Below are 19,429 nucleotides of genomic sequence, written 5' to 3'. Positions count from 1 at the left end.
ATATTATTTCTATCACGCGCTCAAAGCAGATCTAACCAGGCCGCTGCAGCCGCTTTCTTCCTCGGGTCGCTTTCGCCCGCTGTGGCTGTGCCGTCGCGACGACGCGGCATGAATATGTACAGAAGAATTATGTTTTCTTTCACGTCCGTCTCTTCATCGTCCCGCCAGACCTGTTGTTCACCTCTTCTCCCAGCGGATGTTGGCAGGTGACAGAGGACGAGAGAAGAGCGAAGCATAGTCGGTGCCGATGACAGAGTTGCTGCCGTCGACGTTGCTAAACTTGAACTGCCGTACAATCTCAGCGGTAATGACTTGCAGCTGGGCATTGGCAAAGTGCTCGCCAATGCAACGATGCCTGCCGGCACCAAAAGGCAGGTATGGCGAGGTCGAGCCCTTGCTCACCAGTCCGTAGCCGTAGTCGATCTTCTCATCGTCCTCGATGATCTCGTTGCGCACAATAGTCGGGGCAAGAGGCGACTCCTTGTCCCAGCGGCGAGGATCCCACAGGTCAGGCTCAGGGAAGTACTGCTCGTCGCTGGCGGTCACACCCGGGGCGGACAGGAGGATGTGGTTGGTGGGGACGACATATTTGGTGCCAGGGACGGGCATCGGCTGCTTGACGGCGCGCATGATCGAGTGGATAGGAGCGTGAAGACGGAGAGTCTCCTTGATGATGGCCTGGTTCAGGGGGAGCTTGGCAAGATCCTCATAGGTCAGCGGCGGCAGGTCGGCGCCGAGGGCCTCGACCTGCTCCCGGTAGAGCATCTCCATGATGTCAGGCCTCGAGGCCAGGCGCAGCATGATCCAGGCGCTGGTTGACGAGGACGAGTGTTGGCCGGCCATGAGCAGCGCAATCATCATGTGGGCAATTTCGTGGTCGGGAACAGGTCTGCCGTCCTTGTACTGGGCGTTCATGAGGTGAGTCATCATGTCCTGCTTGCCAGTGTCGCCACGAGCGCGGCGCTCAGCCATGGTGTCCATGTAAATCTTGGCAACGGTCCTCTGGGCGTGGTCTCGCCTGTTGTTCCACGGGAGAGGGGCCCAGTGCAGCTGGAAGTTGATGGCGCTGAAGCCCATGTCGAGGTCGTGGTACAGATCGGCCAGAGTCTCGTCAAACTTGTCTCGGATATCCTTGCCCTGCAGAGCGTGCGAGGCGGTGAAAATGGTGATCTCGGCCATCTTGGCGGGGATGTCGACGATGCCCGACTCTCCCTTGAAGTCGGGGCAGCGCTTGATGTACGAGGTAACCTCGTCCGAGATGATGGGGACGTAGGAGCGGAAGGCCTCAGTAGTCAGAGCAACTTTCATGAACTGCGAAGGGCCAAGGGAATATCGGTCAGCGACTTGGAAGCGACGCTAACGAGGGCGAGTGAAGAGACCGCATCATTTCTTACCTTCTTCTGCTCCATGAGCTTGGCGTTGGGGCAGTCGTACACGACATCGCTGCCGAAGACGGGACCAGTCAACTTGTTGTAGATGTCCTCGGCGTTGACGTCGCGGATCTTGCCGTTGAGGATGAAGTCGTTGCCCTGGGTGCCGAGGGCGACAGTGGTCTTCTTGCCGAGGAGAACGAAGGTGAACACATCGCCGTACTGGATGTGGCCTGTTAGCCTTGTACTGGAGAGCGAAGCTCGGGCCCGAGAGCGCATACCTTCTTGCGATTGTCCTTGAAGAACTTGGGCGGGTCCATGCCGTACGTGATGGTGCTGCCGACGAGGGGGAACCAGTGGAAGACCATGGGCGGCTCATTGGGGTTCTGGAAAAGGATCTGGTTGAGAACATTGAGCACGACAATGAGCACCAGAGATCCGACAACCGCGACACCGATCTGGGAGCCAAAGCCAAGCTGCTGATACTGCTGCAGGGCAGGGCCCGCCACGTCCTGGAAAACACCCATCTCGACGAGGCCGGTCAAGGGATTCGGAATGGGCACACAACGAAACGCGTCTCAACACGATATGAGCCCGAGCAGCGACCGAGGAGGAAGAGAGAGAAAATAAAAGCACCAAGCAGAGAAAGGCGACAGCTCTCAAGAGACAGTCGTAGGGACACCGGCGATGGAGGAGAGGAGCAGGACGGTCAAGATATGGGAGGCTGCAGCGTGCCCCTTCTTATTTATTAGTCTGGCGTTGGCGGGCAAAAAAGATCCATGGATGCAAATTGCCATGGCGAAAAAATGCGCCAGGGGGGCGAGAGGGGCGCAACGCGGCGGGCGGTCTGGCAGTTCTTTCAGCGGGAGCGTCGTAGCCAGGTACACCACTCACGGGCCTCAGTGACCTGTGGTCCCCACTCTTCTGCCTTGGCCACCAGGGCGGACGGGAGGTCAATTGGCCAATGAGGGCGCGTTGTCGTATTCGGGTTGAGATATGCTGGTTTCCCAATCCGAGGTACCTCAGCATCGCCGACGGAGTCGCTGGACTGGCGTCTGGCTCAGGTCATTCCGCGGGAGCCCCTGAGCGACATCATGCCACATGCTGCCCGCTAGAAGCCCCAGTCTTCCTTACCGTACGTTGTGTATTTTGAAATCGGCGCAGTCTCACAGGCTCGATCTCCACACGACGGGCAATCCAGGGTCTCTGGCTACGAGTATCTTATTTTGTTTGCTGGGCCCTATCGTGTGATGATGATGGGCGGCGGGTATGCTGTTTACAAGTAGTTACCAACTTTGGAACTTTGCCGTATTCAGTGATACCGTTAGAGTGTCTTGAGTACCTAGGTACTTGTACTACTTTGATTGATGGATGGGCTTCTCGAAGACGAAATGCGAATACGCATCGTCCCGTGCAGGGAATGCTCCGCAAATGTCAAGATCGGCCAATCAGCAATGCAGGCCAACTCCCCAGTTCAACCATTCACACCCACTCAGATCGCAGTTGGCATCTCATACAGGAATCCGGCGTCCTTGCCACAAAAGATGGCAAAGCCCAGAAACAAAGTTGCTGCCCTAGTACTCGTACATACTCCGGAGATATTTGCTATTGCGAGTCCTGCCATTGAGACTTTACTTGGGAGCGGGTCCTTGAGATATTGATGTCTCCCGAATCACAGCCAAACATCTTCAAGCGGGTGCAACTGGGATGCGCTCGATCCCCGATGAGACCATTGTTGCTATTGTTTTTGTCTTTTCTTTTCTCTTTTTTTTGCTCTTTGGGTGAAGGTGGCAGGGAGTGACACAAAGGAGCGAGTCCATGCGCCTATGCCAAGCAAGCATGAAGAACGACTTGCCTCATCACCATGGCTAGGCAGATACTACAATCGCATGCCATCACGAATACGAACACCTTTGCAGTATCAAAGACCTATCGTGACGTTGTTTCAATTTTGAATTACCAAATAAGCTTTATGATGCATCCTGTCCACCACCATGCTATGCGAATATGACTGAAAACCTATGATACAGACGGACGCCTACCGAGAACTTTTGCAAAAGTAGAAAGAACTCCAGCACCCAGGCTTGCCTTACACCGGCCTAGTCTTCCGGAAGTTAGTCCATGCACACCGGCACCCGCCCGTGCCCCCGTCGATGCCACCCCAGCTCGGATCCGCCTCGTGGTTCACGCTCGTCCCCAGGAAGCCATAGTCCACCAGCACCGTCTTGGGGTCCGTCTCCACGATTTTCTGCCTGTCATCCACAGGGTAGGCCAGCGTCCCCTTCTTGTCGTGGTTCCCGCCGTGCAGATCCTCCCCGATCGTAATCGGGTAAGGAAAGGTCCCCGGCTGTGTGCTGTTGCTGATCGGGACTGCGTTGCCGGATGCGTCGATCCTCGACCCAAGCAGACTCGTCGTGTTATCCGTACGAGTCCAGATCTGCACGTGGAACCTGGTCTGCGCCCACAAGACAAAGAACTTGGCCTCCGTCTCGAGAGATCCGCCTTTCTCGTCGGTGGGGACATCCCCCGAGCGAGAGGTACCGTTGGTGAGCGGGGTGATAGACTTGAGGTAGACTGTCTTGTCGAAGAAATTGTAGAAACCGTAGTGCTCTGTAGGGAGCCCTCGGTCAAACAAGCGCAACGGTTGCTGCACGGGAAATGTCAGCATCTTTGCCGGCACCCCTGTGCCGTCTGGGTTTTTCTCGACAGGGTCGAGGACTGTAGTAATGTTGCCGTTGGCGCCGACCTCGATGCCGTTCCCGATGCCCCGCCGTGAAAGCACATTGGGGCCGGCGGTCTCATTGATCGAGTGTAGAAAAGTGATGTAGAATGGGGTGGGCTCCCCTGCCTTGCGCGATGAAACAATATTGTCCGAAGTGTTGCCGAGGAAGTACATCTCCTGGAACGATGGAGGAGCTGGAGACGGCGTGAAACCGGGGTCGATCATCTGGGCCTGCCTGCGTTCCCGCCTCCTCCTCCTCAAATACTGCAAGATACTGGCAGCTCCCCGCCGTGTCGAGCCCTGATTCTGACCATTAGCAAGGCTCGTCTTGAGCTTCGAGCTCATAATTTGACTGCTTACCTTAGTAACAGGGGTCGGAATCGGCCCATCTGGCACGTCCCAAAGCTGGCGAGTGTTGTTGTCAAATTGGATTTGAATAACAAAGCTGGGCTGGTTGGCGGAAAAGGGTTTGTTCTTCTCCTGCTGCTCCTTGGGAAGGGCGCAGCTCCAAAGCGTAGCAGGCTGCACGCAGTCGCTCATTCCGTCCGAGGCCGTTCCCACCACCGAGAGCACCCCAGTCGGGATCGGGGGAAAGTTGGTGAGGTTGAGAAACGGAGAATATGGGCTGGCCTGTGGCTTCTTGTTCCGCGTCAACGTGACAGCCAGGACGACTATGAGGATGATGGCAGCTAGAAAACCAGCTAGGATACCGAGACAAACACGCCTCCGCTTACGGCCCTCACGGCCACGACGGCCATAACAGCCACTCTGCGGCAGGTAACCCCTGCCTTTCCAGAACCCCTCAAATTTCCGAGCCACGAAGTCCTCTTTCTCGTGGCGCCGTCGTTGACGCTCAACCTTGGCTGCTGGGGAGTTGCCCACCGAGCTTAGAAAATGCTCAGTGGGCACGAAAGTACCAATGGCTCGATCAGGAAGACGCTGCTCAGCCGGCAGGCTTGGATTGGATCGATTCGCGGCTGGTGTCAACGGTACATCTGTCATGCTGATTGCGCCCTGCGACGTCATGGTATTGGCCAAACCGGGGGATGATGGGCCGGGAGAGGCTGGGAAGCGAGCGCGAAGCGGGTGTCCAGGAGGGAAAACGGCCCTGTAGTGTACCTGCTTGGATGGCGGTTCATATGGCGGTGGCTGCTCGGTAGGAATGTCCTCATCGAGGACCAGATGATGTACCTTTCCAGCTTGACTTGGCTGGGTTTGCTGAGATCCAGATCCTTGCACGGGACTGACCGGTGGTGCTCTCGAGGAGGAGGCTATGGCAAGGGGCATCGCTGAGGTGTGTTCAGTTTGGATGTTTCCTCCCACAGATGCCACAGATGGAGTGTTTTGATTCATAGCCACAGGCGATACATGCTGCTTCTCGTTGGTTCTTGTCCACCATCCAGCCGTGCTTTTGCCGTCATCAGTAGCTTCGCTCTTGGGCTTAGGAGTGAGTGGGCTGTGGGTCTCCTTGAAAGGAGTTTGAACATGATCCCACCAGCCGGACAACGTTGCTATTGTGGCTGGTGATCGAGTGTGACCTTTGGATCGTACAGACTTGGCTCTCTTCCTGGTCTCCACAGGGCTGCCGTCCTCCTCGAAAAGAGTGACGGGTGTGAAAGCGTCGTCATCATCTTCTTCCACACGATGGTCGCCTCTGTGAGACGGATTCGCATAGGCAGATGGAAGCATCGGCACTGGTGGCACATCGCTCTGTGAGCTGGGCCGGCCTGGTTGGGAGTAGACGCTTGAGGCTACACGAGATGCGGGAAGAGACGATCCATCATCCGTATCAGGTGACCAGACCGAATGGGGTTCTTGTGCTTCAGGTGTCTTGGAGGCGTTGGGCTGGGATGCAGGAAAATGTCTCCGCAAGTCCAACGGGGTCTCAATGATAGCTGTTTGCGGACTGATTACCCGGGCCGCCGCATCGTCCTCTGGCAAAGCGATTCCTATCATGATCGGACGGTCGGCAGGGGAGAGCCCGCTGTGAGGTTGGTGCGGCGAGTTGACCTCACCTGCAAATGCTTGCTTTCGCCTCAGCCAGGAAAAGCTGCCCACGGACGCAGATGTCGGCGTTCCCTCGAGGGCTCTCAGAGCGGCCGCGTCCACAAATTTGCCCGTCCTCGAGTCGGCTTCGGCGGCCGATCTCAGCTGGTAAGCAATATGCTGCTGCTTGCGGAATTTGGACATGTCCGTCACAAGCTTGATCCCGGCCTTGGCATTCTGGGCCTTCTGTCGGCCCCGGGAGAAAAGCCTCTTTGGTTTGTGGACCGAGTTGCGAACTGCTCCCTGGCGAGCTTCTGAATATCCTGGGGGCGCAATTTTAAGGCGTGAGGTGCCTTGGGCGGTGGCCGAAGGAACTAGAAGCCGGCCTTTGTCGCTGCCGATTGGACTTGTTTGGCCATCCTCTTCCCAGTCCTCCCAGTCCTCCGGGCCATCTGACGGCGATGGCAAGGCGTCGCGACGAGCGAGCGGTTTGGTGCTGTTCATTGTATGCGAGGGTGCGAGGTATATCAAGTCGGTTATCGTTGAAGTTGGACGCTTTGATAAATTGCGGTGAAAGTGTTAAAGGTAGCGTAGGATGAAAAGGAAAAGAGGATGATTAGAAAGCCATAGAAGTCGAAGGGGTAGACATTCGAAATATGAATGACGGACGGATGCCGCTTTTGTCAAAGGGCAAAGGCTCAAGGCATTCACTACCAGGCTCGGTAAGGAAGGTCAAGTGCTCTTGGCGAAGAAAGCAGGCATCGAAGTCGACAAAAGAGAGACTGCAAAGACAAAAGAAAGGTGAAACAGTCACCAAGAAGGGGGAACGGTGTTTGGAGTGGTCAATAGCCTCCAAGAGTGACGCACAATACGAAGACAAAGGAAGAGAAATGGCCGGAGGGAGTGGTTGGTGAATAGGGCGATATACATCAGGCAGCTTTCTTGACTCAACCAGGCCCTCTCACTTGACACGTCAATGGACGCGAGGACGCCAATTTCCAAACCGACCGGTCAATGACGAGCAGGGCGATACGGCACGCATGATGCGTTCGACCATCTGCTCATCGAGACGGCTGACCCACGCCACTGCTTTTCGAATCTCGCCAGCCCGCGGGCAGGCCTTACCTCTGCGAATCATGATGCCTGGATGTCCTGCTGGTCGATGGTCTGCTGTCACTTGCAGCCAGTGAAAAGCAGAGAAGACGTTGTGTCTGGCGCCGACCAAGCTGGAGACTGTGTGGAATAGGCGCCGTGAATGGCCAACGCCGGCCGTTGATTGGCCTGCCGTAACCACCCCGTCGACAGGGCTGGGTTATTGGCTGGTTGTCGCGGGCCCTTGCAGATGCAACCCGCTTGTCTCGTCCTGTCGGGATTGCGGATTTGTTCGCGCCGTTTCTCAACAGCATTCTGTTACACACATCAGGCAGGCATCTTGAGGATATGTGAATTACGGATGGTGCCGAGCCGAGAGTGGCTTGCCCCCTTCCTGAAAGGCATGGTGAGGCCTGGCCATGTCCATCCTGAGCATGTCCATGTAGCTCTCTACATGCAGGTGGTTCATTTCATTATTCAAATTATGTCGCTCGTGAGTACACTCTTGACGAATCTTCGTCGTATGGATCAATCCCATACACGGCTGCCACTCATCAGGTCTCGCAAGGAACCTTACATGTTGGTTGAATGCCGGTCTGGTTAACCTGACGAGAGCACGCCATATCTTCTCTCAGCTACTGAGGAAGACAAATCGAAGGAAATGGGGTATGCAGGATCAGAGTTGCACTTAGTGCTTGTTGTCTCGTCATGTGCAGGTCTTGAGTCTGCTCAGTAACACGGACCAATGTTTCTCATCATAGTAATTGCATATCCGGGATAAAACAAAGAAAAGGAGCAACAGATCGAAGCAGAGACGGGCACTCGGCCTGCTCCGCCAAAAAGGAAAAGAAATTCGCCGACTTGGCTGCAAGCTCACCAGACATGATGAGCAGGTTCGCGAATATGCATCTGCGAGTTGTCAAGGACTGCTCAAGACACTTATGTCATGGCGAGACAGCACCGAGGTCAAATGTCGCCTGGGTGCTCGCATCACTACTGGAACAGCAGCCATCCAGTACAATGCACGGATTCCGAAAGCCCATCTTACTCCGCTGCACCATCACGAGCGCTGCGAGGAGTGAAAAGGGAAACAGACAAAGAATATGCAGGAAAGAATCCAGAGCGAAAAAAAAATCCAAGGCGCCTTTTGAAGTTCGCCGCACAGGCCACTGTACAGCTGGAGCTTCCCCCGAAAAGGGATAGCCACAGCGTTGAACATTCTCTCTGATAGCCCATGGCGGTTAAGCTTTGGGGCTAAGATAAGAAAAGTATCGGGTGGAGCTCGGAATAGCTGCAGAAGATGCTCGAATGCGCCTGACATCACGACACTCTTCTGCCCACCTCGCACTGCCCATTCGCCTCCTCGGCAGTGCATATTACAGACCAAGCCCTCCCCTGGTTTCTTCTAAACTCGGAATAACTGCACATGCCACTCGAATTAATGCCAACATGTTGCTTCGACGACAATTCCTCGCAACAACCCGCCGTGTCGCATCTGGAGATGCGTCACGAACTGCTCTGAGAACCGCGAGAACTTCGCCGAGCCTCCTCCACAGCCCATATCTTGTTCCAGCTCTCACGACCTACCCAGTATCTCGACTACCTCTCACTAACATCCGCCACTATGCGAACGGAAGGCCACACCCCCCCGGCGGAACCCACCGCATGAACATGGGCGGCGGCGAGGAGGAGAAACCGGCACTCGAACAATACGGAATCGACTTGACTGCCAAGGCGAAAGATGGAAAGTTGGACCCTGTCATTGGCAGAGATGCAGAAATTCAGCGCACAATCCAAGTCCTCTCCCGGAGAACAAAGAACAACCCCGTCCTCATCGGCAATGCGGGAACGGGAAAGACGGCAATTCTGGAAGGGCTGGCCTTGAGGATAGTGCGAGGCGATGTGCCCGAGAGCATCAAGAAGAAGAGGGTCATCAGTCTTGACCTTGGGTCGCTCATCGCAGGAGCCAAGTTCCGAGGTGACTTTGAGGAGCGGTTGAAGAAGGTGCTGACGGAGGTGGAACAAGCCCATGGCGAAGTCATACTCTTCATCGATGAGCTACACACCCTTTTGGGTCTTGGAAAGGCTGAAGGTTCCATCGACGCTTCGAATCTCCTGAAGCCTGCACTTTCAAGAGGCGAGCTGCAATGCTGCGGTGCAACAACACTGAACGAGTATCGTCTGATCGAGAAAGATGTGGCACTCGCAAGGCGTTTCCAGCCAATCGTGGTGAACGAACCAACCGTGGAGGATACCATCAGCATCCTTCGCGGAATCAAGGACAAGTATGAGGTGCACCATGGTGTAAGGATTACGGACGGTGCCCTTGTTGCCGCTGCGACCTATTCGAACCGCTACATTACCGACCGATTCTTGCCTGACAAAGCCATCGACCTGATGGACGAGGCTGCCAGCTCCCTCCGACTGCAACAAGAATCCAAACCAGAAGACATCATGCGCCTCGACCAAAAGATTATGACGATACAAATCGAGCTCGAGAGTTTGAGGAAAGAAAAAGATGTGGCTAGTAAGGAGAGGCGCAGCAAGTTGGAGGATGACCTCAGAAAATACCAAAAGGAGGTCAGGTTACTTACTGAAAGGTGGGAGAAGGAGCGAGGCGAAATCGACTCCATCAAGAAGACGCAGGAAGAGCTGGACAAGGCGAGGATCGAGCTCGACCAAGCGCAGAGAACTGGAAAGTTTGGGCGTGCTTCCGAGCTGCGATTCGGCATTATCCCATCTCTGGAGAAGAAGCTTCCGAAAGAGGGCGAGGAGAAGAGAGCCTCCGATGACAGCCTGATCCACGACTCGGTGACGGCAGACGACATTGCCACCGTCGTCTCGCGCATCACCGGCATTCCGGTCTCGAAGCTGACGTCCGGTCACATCGAGAAGCTGGTGCACATGGAGGACACCCTGCGGCAGTCTGTTCGCGGCCAAGACGAGGCCCTCAAGGCTGTAGCCGACGCCGTGAGGATGCAGCGCGCCGGCCTCTCTGGCGAAAACCGGCCCCTCGCCTCCTTCTTCTTCCTCGGCCCCACAGGCGTGGGCAAGACGGAGCTCTGCAAGAAGCTTGCCGGCTTCCTCTTCTCCACCGAGTCTGCCGTCGTCCGCTTCGACATGTCTGAGTTCCAAGAGAAGCACACCATCTCGCGCCTCATCGGCGCCCCCTCAGGATACGTGGGCTACGAGGACGCCGGCCAGCTGACCGAGGCCGTGCGGCGCAAGCCCTACGCCGTGCTGCTCTTTGACGAGTTCGAAAAGGCGCATCGCGACATCTCGGCCCTGCTCCTGCAGGTCCTGGACGAGGGGTACCTCACCGACGCGCAGGGCCACAAGGTCGACTTCAAGAACACCATCATCGTGCTGACGTCCAACCTGGGCGCCGACATCCTCGTCGGCAACGACCACCTCCACCCGTACAAGGAGACGCCCGACGGCGAGATCGACCCGTCGGTCAAGAAGGCCGTCATGGACGTCGTGGCCGCCGCGTACCCGCCCGAGTTCCTCAACCGCATCGACTCGTTCATCATCTTCAAGCGCCTCGCCCTGAGCGCCCTGCGCGACATTGTCGACATCCGCCTGCGCGAGCTGCAGGCGCGGCTCGATGATCGGCGCATCGCGCTCGAGGTCCCCGGCGAGGTGCGCGACTGGCTCGCCGAGCGCGGCTACGACCCCAAGTTTGGCGCGCGCCCGCTGAACCGCCTCATCACGACCGAGATCGGCAACGGGCTGGCCGACAGGATCATCCGCGGCCAGATCAAGATGGGCGACGTGGCGACCGTGTCCATCAAGGAGGACAAGTCTGGGCTCGAGATCACGGCGACTACACCCGCCTCGGCAACGCCGGTCGCTGGTGAGGCGGAGGGCGACGCTGCCTCTTCCTCCTAGAGCGGCCGGGCGGCCTCTTGACTTTTGACCTTTGAATCAGGCATTTGGGCAGCTGGGAAGGCGTTCTCTGATTCCCAATGGCAGGAAATGGACAAATGTTTAAAATGTATCAACAGTATGGGTATATCTCTGTGTATATGGTTGGGTCTGCATGGAAGTTTTAGGGAAGTTTTGATTCAGGCAAAGCAAGATGTATATGTACCTAATGTACGTAGAGATATCCTCCTCTCTCTTAAGTTATTTAAACCATTGTATTGAACTCAATGAACCTCAAGTCCATTGTTGCATTGGAACATCAGGATGATATTGGTCCGGGTTGGGCCGAATGCTCAATTTAAGCAGTATTCGTATTGCCTCACAGTTTTCTTCTTATACTTTGTCATAGACTTAATCTAGTTTCACGACTGCACAGTCGGTCGGTGAGCTTCTCTCCCTCCTGGCCTCTTGTGGCAAGAGTCTGGGCTGTCTTTCAAAGACCAGTTACTGGATGCAGGCACGAGCAACATCACCTCAAGGTGAACTCACAAAAAGCAGAAGCAGTATTCAGCAATGACGAACACACCAGAGTACTTGAGTCAAGTTTGAACAATCTGAACACCTCTGGGATGACCAGAGCACACACACACAGCATCGGAAGCCTCATACAACACAAAGTGACAGGAATCAAGGAAAGGATGCTCTATAAGGGAAAGAGAAAGAACAATTTGTCATAAGTCTGGGCCCGCCTCGTAATAACTTGTCTCTCTTCCTATAGTTCCCACCGCTATAACAGAGATATAAGATGGTTCCTCGGCATAGGAAAGAGCGGTAAAAAGGGACTCTCGACGAAGCCGCATTCATACCCCTATTTCAAATTGTACAAAGATCCCAACCCAGTTGCGCCCCTTTTCTTTCCGCGGAAACACAAACACACGACGTTTCTTCTTTGACCACAGAGAGTGCAAAAGATTTTTGCGAACTGCGTCTATTAGGCATAGCAGCAGGTCACTGTACGGGTGGGGGAGGAGTCGACCGGCCAGACGAGATGCGAATATGGTTGGACTGATTTCGATTGCTCAGGGATACTTTGCGAATTACAACCGAAGATGGGTGACGGAGAGAGATGATGTGCAGAAAAGTGACCCAATGCGCAGACCAGACCGTTTACTGGTGGCCGGCCTTGCGCAGGGTGGTGGCGAGCCACTCAAGACCCTCGTACAGACCATCACCAGAAGTAGCGCAAGTAGATTGGATGTACTGAGTGGCATGTTAGCACAAGCGGTTGGGCAGATATGGAAAAGCAGCATATGTGACTTACCCAGGCCCGTTGTCGCAGGCTGTGGAGACCGAGCTTGTCGGTGATCTCGGCAGCGTTCATGGCATTCTATGGCAAGGTCAGAAGTCTGAATTTATTCGCGTGGAGTTTGGGTTGGAAGGTGGGACATACAGGCAGATCCTGCTTGTTGGCGAAGACCAGGAGGATAGCATCCCGCAGCTCGTCCTCGTTCAGCATGCGCTGCAGCTCCTCACGGGCCTCGACGATACGGTCGCGATCGTTGGAGTCGACGACGAAGATGATACCCTGGGTGTTCTGGAAGTAATGTCTCCACAGGGGACGGATCTTGTCCTGACCACCGACATCCCAAACAGTGAACTGGATGTTCTTGTACTCGACAGTCTCGACGTTGAAGCCTGTGTGGATACGTCATTAGCATTGAATTTACTTTGGATAGCGAGGGGAGCCTGTAAGTCAGACTCGGACTCGACCAATGCCAGCACCCGAGCCGGTGGAGGCGTATGGCGACATCGACGAGAAGTAAGGCTATTGTGTTCGGGGAAGGGAGGTGGCAAGTCATACCAATGGTAGGGATGGTGGTGACGATTTCACCGAGCTTCAGCTTGTACAGAATGGTGGTCTTTCCGGCGGCATCGAGGCCGACCATCAGAATACGCATCTCCTTCTTTCCCCAGAGCCGGTCGAACAGCTTGCTGAATGTGAGACCCATGGTTGCGGTTTGTGATTAAGAATGGAAGAGAAGTGAAGAGAGATTAATCGTCAAAGGGCGCGAGGTCGATAGACGGGTCGTTAATGGTCCTGTGGAGCAATAGTAGAGTAAGCAGCAGATCGATGATGAGGCGTTGCGATGTTTTGGTCTCTTGGCCCCTTTGTTCCCGAGGTCGTGATGATGCTCGTGACAGCGGCGATGGTGCCCCTTCCGCGAAGCCCCGAGCATATATGCGCAGGACGGCAAGAGGACAGATTGAGGTTGGTGATGCCGACCTCGTCCCTGACCTCTGCGGCTATCTCCAGGCTGCCGAGATAGTAACCAGTCACCGGGCGAGGATGGGGTAGCGGAAAGGGGGGGTGCTTTCGCAGTCTGTTATTTTTTTGGGTGAGGGGGCCGCCTGAGGACACGCGCTTGCAAATCCCCAAGAGGGAGGAAGGGACCAAGCAGGCGAGGAGGCGACGGCCGCGAGGGGCCAGAGCAAGAGGAAGATGGCACTGGATGCAGAAATACCAAGGGAAAGCGAGGGCTCACCTGTTCTCAATGCCTCGTCGGTCGTGAGATGGAGAATGGGACAAACGGTGATGGTTGATTAAAGGTGACCGTTTGTGAGAGAGATGATGGGGTGGGATTGTCGGTGTGGAAGAGGATGAAATGTAAGGATAGATAGGCGGTAGTGGTAGCGACAACAGCAAGCAGCGCTAATAAGGTGGTAGGGGACAGGCAAAAAGGGACTTTTAGGTACCTTGGATGGGTCTCTCTGCCTTTGTGCTCCCTTCTCTCCAGAGCCAGGCTGCACTTTTTTTCCTCTTGGGCTGGCTGGGCTGGGTGGCGCTTGAATTTTTTTGGCCTTGTCCCCTCAGGTTTTGGACAGATTGAGTGTGAGCCAGCAGAGACCTCTCAGATCAGATCTGCTCCTCTCTTGGGAAAGTGGAGTCCGAAAAATCACTGAAAAGTTGTGCGCTCAGCCACTGGTGTTGCTCGTGATGCGTCCTGATAGGCTGTCGCGCAGAGCAGCAAGAAAGGGAGAGAGAGGCGTGCGTGGGGAGTTGGGACCGTGTCCCCTCTGCAACTGTAACGCGTGTCCACTTCGTCCACTTCCCTATCTCACCCCCTGAAATGCCCACCTGTGGAAACCCGCTAACATCCACGCGCCCTTGCCTTGGCTTCCATGTACCTTCCCTACCGAATACTGGTGGCAGAGGTACCTGGCTCCGAAGCTTTCCCAGCCGCAAGCTCAGAGCCCAAATCCGTCATCAGCCGCAACTACTTGTAGCAATTTGGGCGTGCCGCCTGGTCCAAGCAGCAAGTTGCCAGCTTGTGATTTTCTCGCGCCAAGGGGGAATTCGATCCACCGTGCGCCAAACGTACAGGACGGGCAGACACACGACACCACCGTCCGTCTTCTCCACGACACTCGTAAACTCCATCCGCCACCTATCGCGGAATACAAGGCCATCGTCAATTCGATCGCCATGCATTTCCTCTCAATACCAAAGCTGCTGCTCGTGGCCGGCGTGCTGCTGGGCGCCGCCTCTGCTCACAACATCCAGCTCCCTGCCCATGGCCGCGAGTGCTTCCACGAGAACCTCCACCGGGAGGACAAGATGACGGTCACCTTCCAGGTCGGCGACCGCGAGTTCGGCAGTGCCGGTAACCTCGACATCGACTTCTGGGTATGCTTGACATCTGCCTGGCTCCGATTGAACCCGTATGGATGAAGCTGACCTTGACCCTTTCATTGCTCCAGATCACCAACCCCAACGGTCAGTACGAGACCTACCAAAAGTCCACGTCCAACGGCGACTACTCCTTCGACGCTACCATGGACGGCAAGTACACCTACTGCTTCGGCAACGAGCACTGGGGCGCCACCTCGAAGGAGGTCTCCTTCAACGTGCACGGCATCGTCTATGTTTCCGAGTCGGATGCACCCCAGGACCCTCTCGAGACCGAGGTCCGCAAGCTGTCTGAGCTCGTCGCACAGGTCAAGGACGAGCAGTCCTACATCATCGTCCGTGAGCGCACTCACCGCAACACTGCCGAGAGCACCAACGCCCGCGTCAAGTGGTGGAACTTGTTCGTCATTGGCATCGTCATTGGCGAGTCTGTCTTCCAGGTCTGGTGGCTGCGGAGGTTCTTTGAGGTCAAGAGGGTGGTTTGAGACCGCCAGACTTATCCGTCAATACAAAAAGCGCTTTGTCTGCAGCATTCTGTCAAGCTATATAACAACACTCTTATAATATGGGATCATGATCGTCGGCGTATCAGGGGACCAAATGGACAACATGGAGGGAAAAGGCAGACCCGCCGAAGCTCTTACTATGGTTGTAGATCAAGGTCGAACGGGGCATACAATTTGCCTGACACAAGAGATTAGAAATGCTACGAATTATGTATAGTTTGGTGTTCCTGCGATGGGATTCGGCGATCGTCTCGATGGTGCATACCGGAAGATGTTTGAACCAACAGAAGACTTGCTTCAGTTTGAGAGAAACACATCACGAAACCCCGATGCACTGACTTTAAGACAGTCCGGGCCGGTTAAGATCCATGAAACATTTGAGAGATGTGCTGAGTATGTATTCTTGCGGTCGAAACAATTTCAAGTCCATTCCAATCAATCTATTATCGTAGCCGTAAAAAGTCCATTGTTTGCGCATATCGTTTCTCCGTCAACCCTATAAACGCCCAGATGCATTCCAGTCTCCCTAGGTAGCTCAAACATAAAACGACGCGGGTGTATCCATCGCAAAACAAACGCAAGTCATCATTCTCTTCCCTGCGAGCCGTTATCATGCAAGCAGCCCAAATGCACACGTCGCTGGCAGGCTTGCTCAAGCCGCAGCATCCAAGACCTCGCCGGCCTCAACGCCCTCCACAATTTCCTCCTCGACGGGCAGGATGATCTCCTTGACTGGATGAAGCAGCATCGGAGGCAGGCACATGCGGCCCTCGCCGCCTCGCATATCGGGCACAGTCGTGTCGCTCTTGCTCTCATCAGCCGTCATCTCGAACTGCTCGCCACCGTCGTTGTTGACCTTGAGGCCGAGCCACCTGCGGTACAGGTTGTGCGCGAAGCCCGAGTTGTAGAACCACGACAGGCCGCGCAGGTTGTGCTCGCGCTGGCCAAAGACCGACATGCGCGAGCCACCCGTGGCCCCGTTCTTGCCGGCGTTGAGGTTCTGCGCGAGGTACTCGACCGGCCACTCGCGGTCGACGTAGACCGGGTGCGGGACGAAGACAGCCTTGTAGCCGTGGTGCAGCGCGATGGTGGCGGGCCACATCTCGGGGAACGCATGGTGCTTCTTGAAGGCAGTCTCGCGGTGCATCTTGAGGAGCATCCGCTTGGACATCCGGGAGGCCGTGATGATCTGGGCTCTCCGTGGGGGTTTGCCGTTGCCGGCTGATTCGTTGTAGCCGGTGATGTCATTGGCCAGAAGCCAAGTGGTACCCTCCGGATCGAATAGGGGGTTGAGGGTGATGAGGTCGGCCTCTTCGCCAACGCCCCATGTGTACTTGTCCTTCTCATATACGGTCGGCGGCTCAGGATCATCCTCATGCTCAAACCAGTCGTTGGGATCGGCCGGACGGACAGGTCCCCAGATGGTTTGCTCGCCCTTGGTCACCTCACTCGGGGCCTTCTCCTTGCCAGGAAGACCTTTCCACATATTGTCCGCGCTGGTCGTGCCCATTTCTGTTTGGACGCGAGCCATCTGCCTGAAATCCTCCCAGCTTCCGTGGACCTCTGGCAGGTAGAACCGAGCGCTCCTCTCCCAGAGGCCTTTTCGAGGCTGCTCCTGGGCCCATCGCTCCATCTTGGTCAGGAGATCGAGGTAGTGGCCGGTATAGCGCATATCCATCTCCCATTGCCAGAAGTAGTCATACTCGGGGTGGTTGTACGCGAAGAATTGCATGGCCATCTGCAGACCCCTATACACTCCATGAAGTGGTAAATCAGGACCTCGGCTGAAGAGATCATGGATACCTTGGTACAAGGACAACATCTGCGTCTCGGTCCAGAGAGTAACCAAGCCTTGGAATTCTTGAGGGATTGTGTCCTTGATCCGCTGTCGGTATGTCTCGTCGTCAGCCCAGACTGGATGTTTGGCATCATTTCGGACTTGCACCAGCAGGTGGACATCATAGCGAGCACCCGAAGCAAGGGATAGCTCAGAGATGAGAGAGCGTAAGTTTGCAATATCCTCGGCCGTCCACGGGTATTCGTCCCAGCACCGGACTACAACAGCAGTTCTGGGAAGATCTTGGCTCTGGGTTGCTGGTGGCTCATCCGACTGCGAGAGCCCTTTGTCACCTTTCCGCTGCTCGGCGGCAACCTTCGAGTCTCGAGGATGGATACTGGAGTTCTTGGCCTCCGTTGCTTCCCCGTGAATGTAAAATCCGCGTGACGGCTCGAACCGTGAGGTGAGGGGTTTGAAACGTTTGGCGTTGGCTTGGAAGCAACGCTGTTGAGCATCAGCCCAGTCGACGGTGCGGTAGTCAACCTGCCGGATATCTTGCCAGACAGCCTCGACACCTTCCCTCTCACCATGCTCCCCAACACCAAGACCACCACTGCTGACAGAGTAGCCAAAGCCGTACGGCCCAAATTTGCCAAAGCGCTCAAAGCAGACGTCTTCGGGAAGGGACAGCAAGTCGTAGGAGCCCATGACGTGCTGCGGGAAGCCGTCGGGCCGGCCTTCAAAGTACTGAAGGGAGGGGACCCTGACGGTGCCTTGTGCATCCAGGAAGCACTCGACGATTTCGGCCTTATCTTGCACGAGCACGGAGCCAGGATAGCTACTGAAAGGCTTGCTGTTGGGGAATGGCCCGTCCTTAACCGTGTGTGTTTGGATGTTGACATCAGACGCAGCAACTTGTGGGTTCCCGGTGTCATTGGCCATGTAAGGTTGCTCGTCTTGATCCCGCGGATACTGCGGAACATTTTCTGACAGAGGCAAGAGGCTTTTGACGCCACCGTAGTATCTTGTCAGGAACTCGAACGACTCCCATGGAGCGGGCGGTGCAGGAGCCTTAGCTCTGTCTATGTCTCCGTTGGCTATCCTCCTGTTCTCAAGCTGGCTCGCCCGAACGAGGCTGACTATGAAGATGATGATGGTGGTCATCATGCCGAGGCAGAGATAGCGAATCACTTTGTTGGGCAAACGATAGAAATACGGGCGGCCTGGTCGCCGTGGGCGAGCCTCGAATGCCCTTCTTTTGGGCAGCATGATCGCGGTAGAAGAGTGCGACGATGAAGTCTGCCTCGAGTGGTTGGTGCTCGGTGATGACGATGAAGAGTAATCCGACTCATCGTCGTAGCTGTCGTCACTAATGTCGGAGAGGTCATCCTCGTTCGAGTAGTTACCCGTCTCCGTATTCGGTGACTGTAATTTCTCATACACCGGTAGTTGCGATTCTTTGGCTTTACGTCGGAACATGTTGGTGGAGAGAAGCCCCATGGCTTCGAGTCTCCTACAGCCTGCCTCGTGGTGTTCTCGTCAGCGGTAAGTTCTGGACATGCTTGGTATGCTCGGGGGAAAAAATGAAGGTCGCAGTGGAACCGCGAACTCCTACCTTACATACCTAACTTGGCTGTTCGTCTAGAAAGGTCGTGTCTGGCCTCGTGAGACAACAAACAGAGTGGGGAGGAGATTTAGATTGATTCAGTCGACGTTAAGTGCACTCGAAAGGAAAATAGTTCCAACTCAATATCGTTTGGTGATATCCACCGCTTCAAGAATCTCAGCATCCACTCAATCGAACGGAGAGCAGGTAGCCAGCTCTCGCATGTTGACAGTGATTACTCCGTACAGAGGATTCTGAGATGTTACTACAGCAACGCGCCCAGTGGGTATTTTATGGTTGCTGATTGGCCCAGCAGCACTCCGTATTGTGGGGCATTTCCAGCACCGGATGCGGGGAGGCCACTTCCGGACCCCGCCTACAGTAACTCCAGAAAGGTCAGGTTAAATGTGCCAGCTCAAAGAATCTAATGCTCTGAGATTCATCGTGGCGCCCCTCAGACGGCTGCGTGCGAAACCCAGACGTGCTCAGCTACTGTCACGTAATACGGGCTTGTATGATAGCCGTGCCCTATGCACTGTTTAGAAGCGGGAACTTTGGCTTGGTCGTTGAGCTTCGGGGGACTATGAGGGACACCGACGTCATTTTCACTGGGATCGGCACTCCTTCCAAGCTGCGTCAGATCAAAGCCCAAGCAAGAAGCGAGTGTGAGCGAATGAGGCTGAGTACCTGCCAGGCCACAAGACACCATCGCTCAGTTGCGCCAGTAGCGCTTACGGAGCGTATCATGCTGTTCCCAATATTGCGGAGGAATACCAACCTTAATCCCAGTAGGGTTGCCAAGTTGCATCGCTGCA

General features: G+C 55.3%; 6 protein-coding genes across 6 annotated transcripts; 2 read left to right on the top strand and 4 right to left on the bottom strand.

The window, feature by feature from the left end:
* Positions 1 to 177: 177 nt before the first annotated feature.
* E0L32_000666 (uncharacterized protein) lies at positions 178 to 1,897 on the bottom strand (the record flags this gene model as incomplete). Its single annotated transcript, XM_031141323.1, has 3 exons — positions 178 to 1,356; positions 1,395 to 1,592; positions 1,652 to 1,897. 3 exons carry the CDS (start codon positions 1,895 to 1,897, stop codon positions 178 to 180), a joined length of 1,623 nt encoding a protein of 540 aa, XP_030995983.1.
* A 1,562-nt stretch (positions 1,898 to 3,459) lies between these two features.
* On the bottom strand, positions 3,460 to 6,582 carry E0L32_000665 (uncharacterized protein; the record flags this gene model as incomplete). Its single annotated transcript, XM_031141312.1, has 1 exon — positions 3,460 to 6,582. One exon carries the CDS (start codon positions 6,580 to 6,582, stop codon positions 3,460 to 3,462), a length of 3,123 nt encoding a protein of 1,040 aa, XP_030995982.1.
* A 2,037-nt stretch (positions 6,583 to 8,619) lies between these two features.
* E0L32_000664 (uncharacterized protein) lies at positions 8,620 to 11,061 on the top strand (the record flags this gene model as incomplete). The annotated part of the gene is made up of 1 exon (XM_031141301.1): positions 8,620 to 11,061. One exon carries the CDS (start codon positions 8,620 to 8,622, stop codon positions 11,059 to 11,061), a length of 2,442 nt encoding a protein of 813 aa, XP_030995981.1.
* A 1,143-nt stretch (positions 11,062 to 12,204) lies between these two features.
* Positions 12,205 to 13,046, bottom strand: E0L32_000663 (uncharacterized protein; the record flags this gene model as incomplete). Its single annotated transcript, XM_031141290.1, has 4 exons — positions 12,205 to 12,297; positions 12,359 to 12,424; positions 12,488 to 12,732; positions 12,899 to 13,046. The coding sequence occupies 4 exons, from the start codon at positions 13,044 to 13,046 to the stop codon at positions 12,205 to 12,207; spliced, it is 552 nt and encodes a 183-aa protein (XP_030995980.1).
* Positions 13,047 to 14,521: 1,475 nt separating this feature from the next.
* Positions 14,522 to 15,210, top strand: E0L32_000662 (uncharacterized protein; the record flags this gene model as incomplete). The annotated part of the gene is made up of 2 exons (XM_031141279.1): positions 14,522 to 14,722; positions 14,797 to 15,210. 2 exons carry the CDS (start codon positions 14,522 to 14,524, stop codon positions 15,208 to 15,210), a joined length of 615 nt encoding a protein of 204 aa, XP_030995979.1.
* Positions 15,211 to 15,883: 673 nt separating this feature from the next.
* Positions 15,884 to 18,487, bottom strand: E0L32_000661 (uncharacterized protein; the record flags this gene model as incomplete). The annotated part of the gene is made up of 1 exon (XM_031141268.1): positions 15,884 to 18,487. The coding sequence occupies one exon, from the start codon at positions 18,485 to 18,487 to the stop codon at positions 15,884 to 15,886; it is 2,604 nt and encodes an 867-aa protein (XP_030995978.1).
* Positions 18,488 to 19,429: the final 942 nt, after the last annotated feature.

This window comes from Thyridium curvatum, assembly GCF_004353045.1.
Source record: "Thyridium curvatum strain D216 chromosome Unknown NODE_2_length_892811_cov_85.036431, whole genome shotgun sequence".
Classification (NCBI taxonomy): domain Eukaryota; kingdom Fungi; phylum Ascomycota; class Sordariomycetes; order Thyridiales; family Thyridiaceae; genus Thyridium; species Thyridium curvatum.
This window is presented reverse-complemented; position numbering and strand designations above follow the sequence as displayed.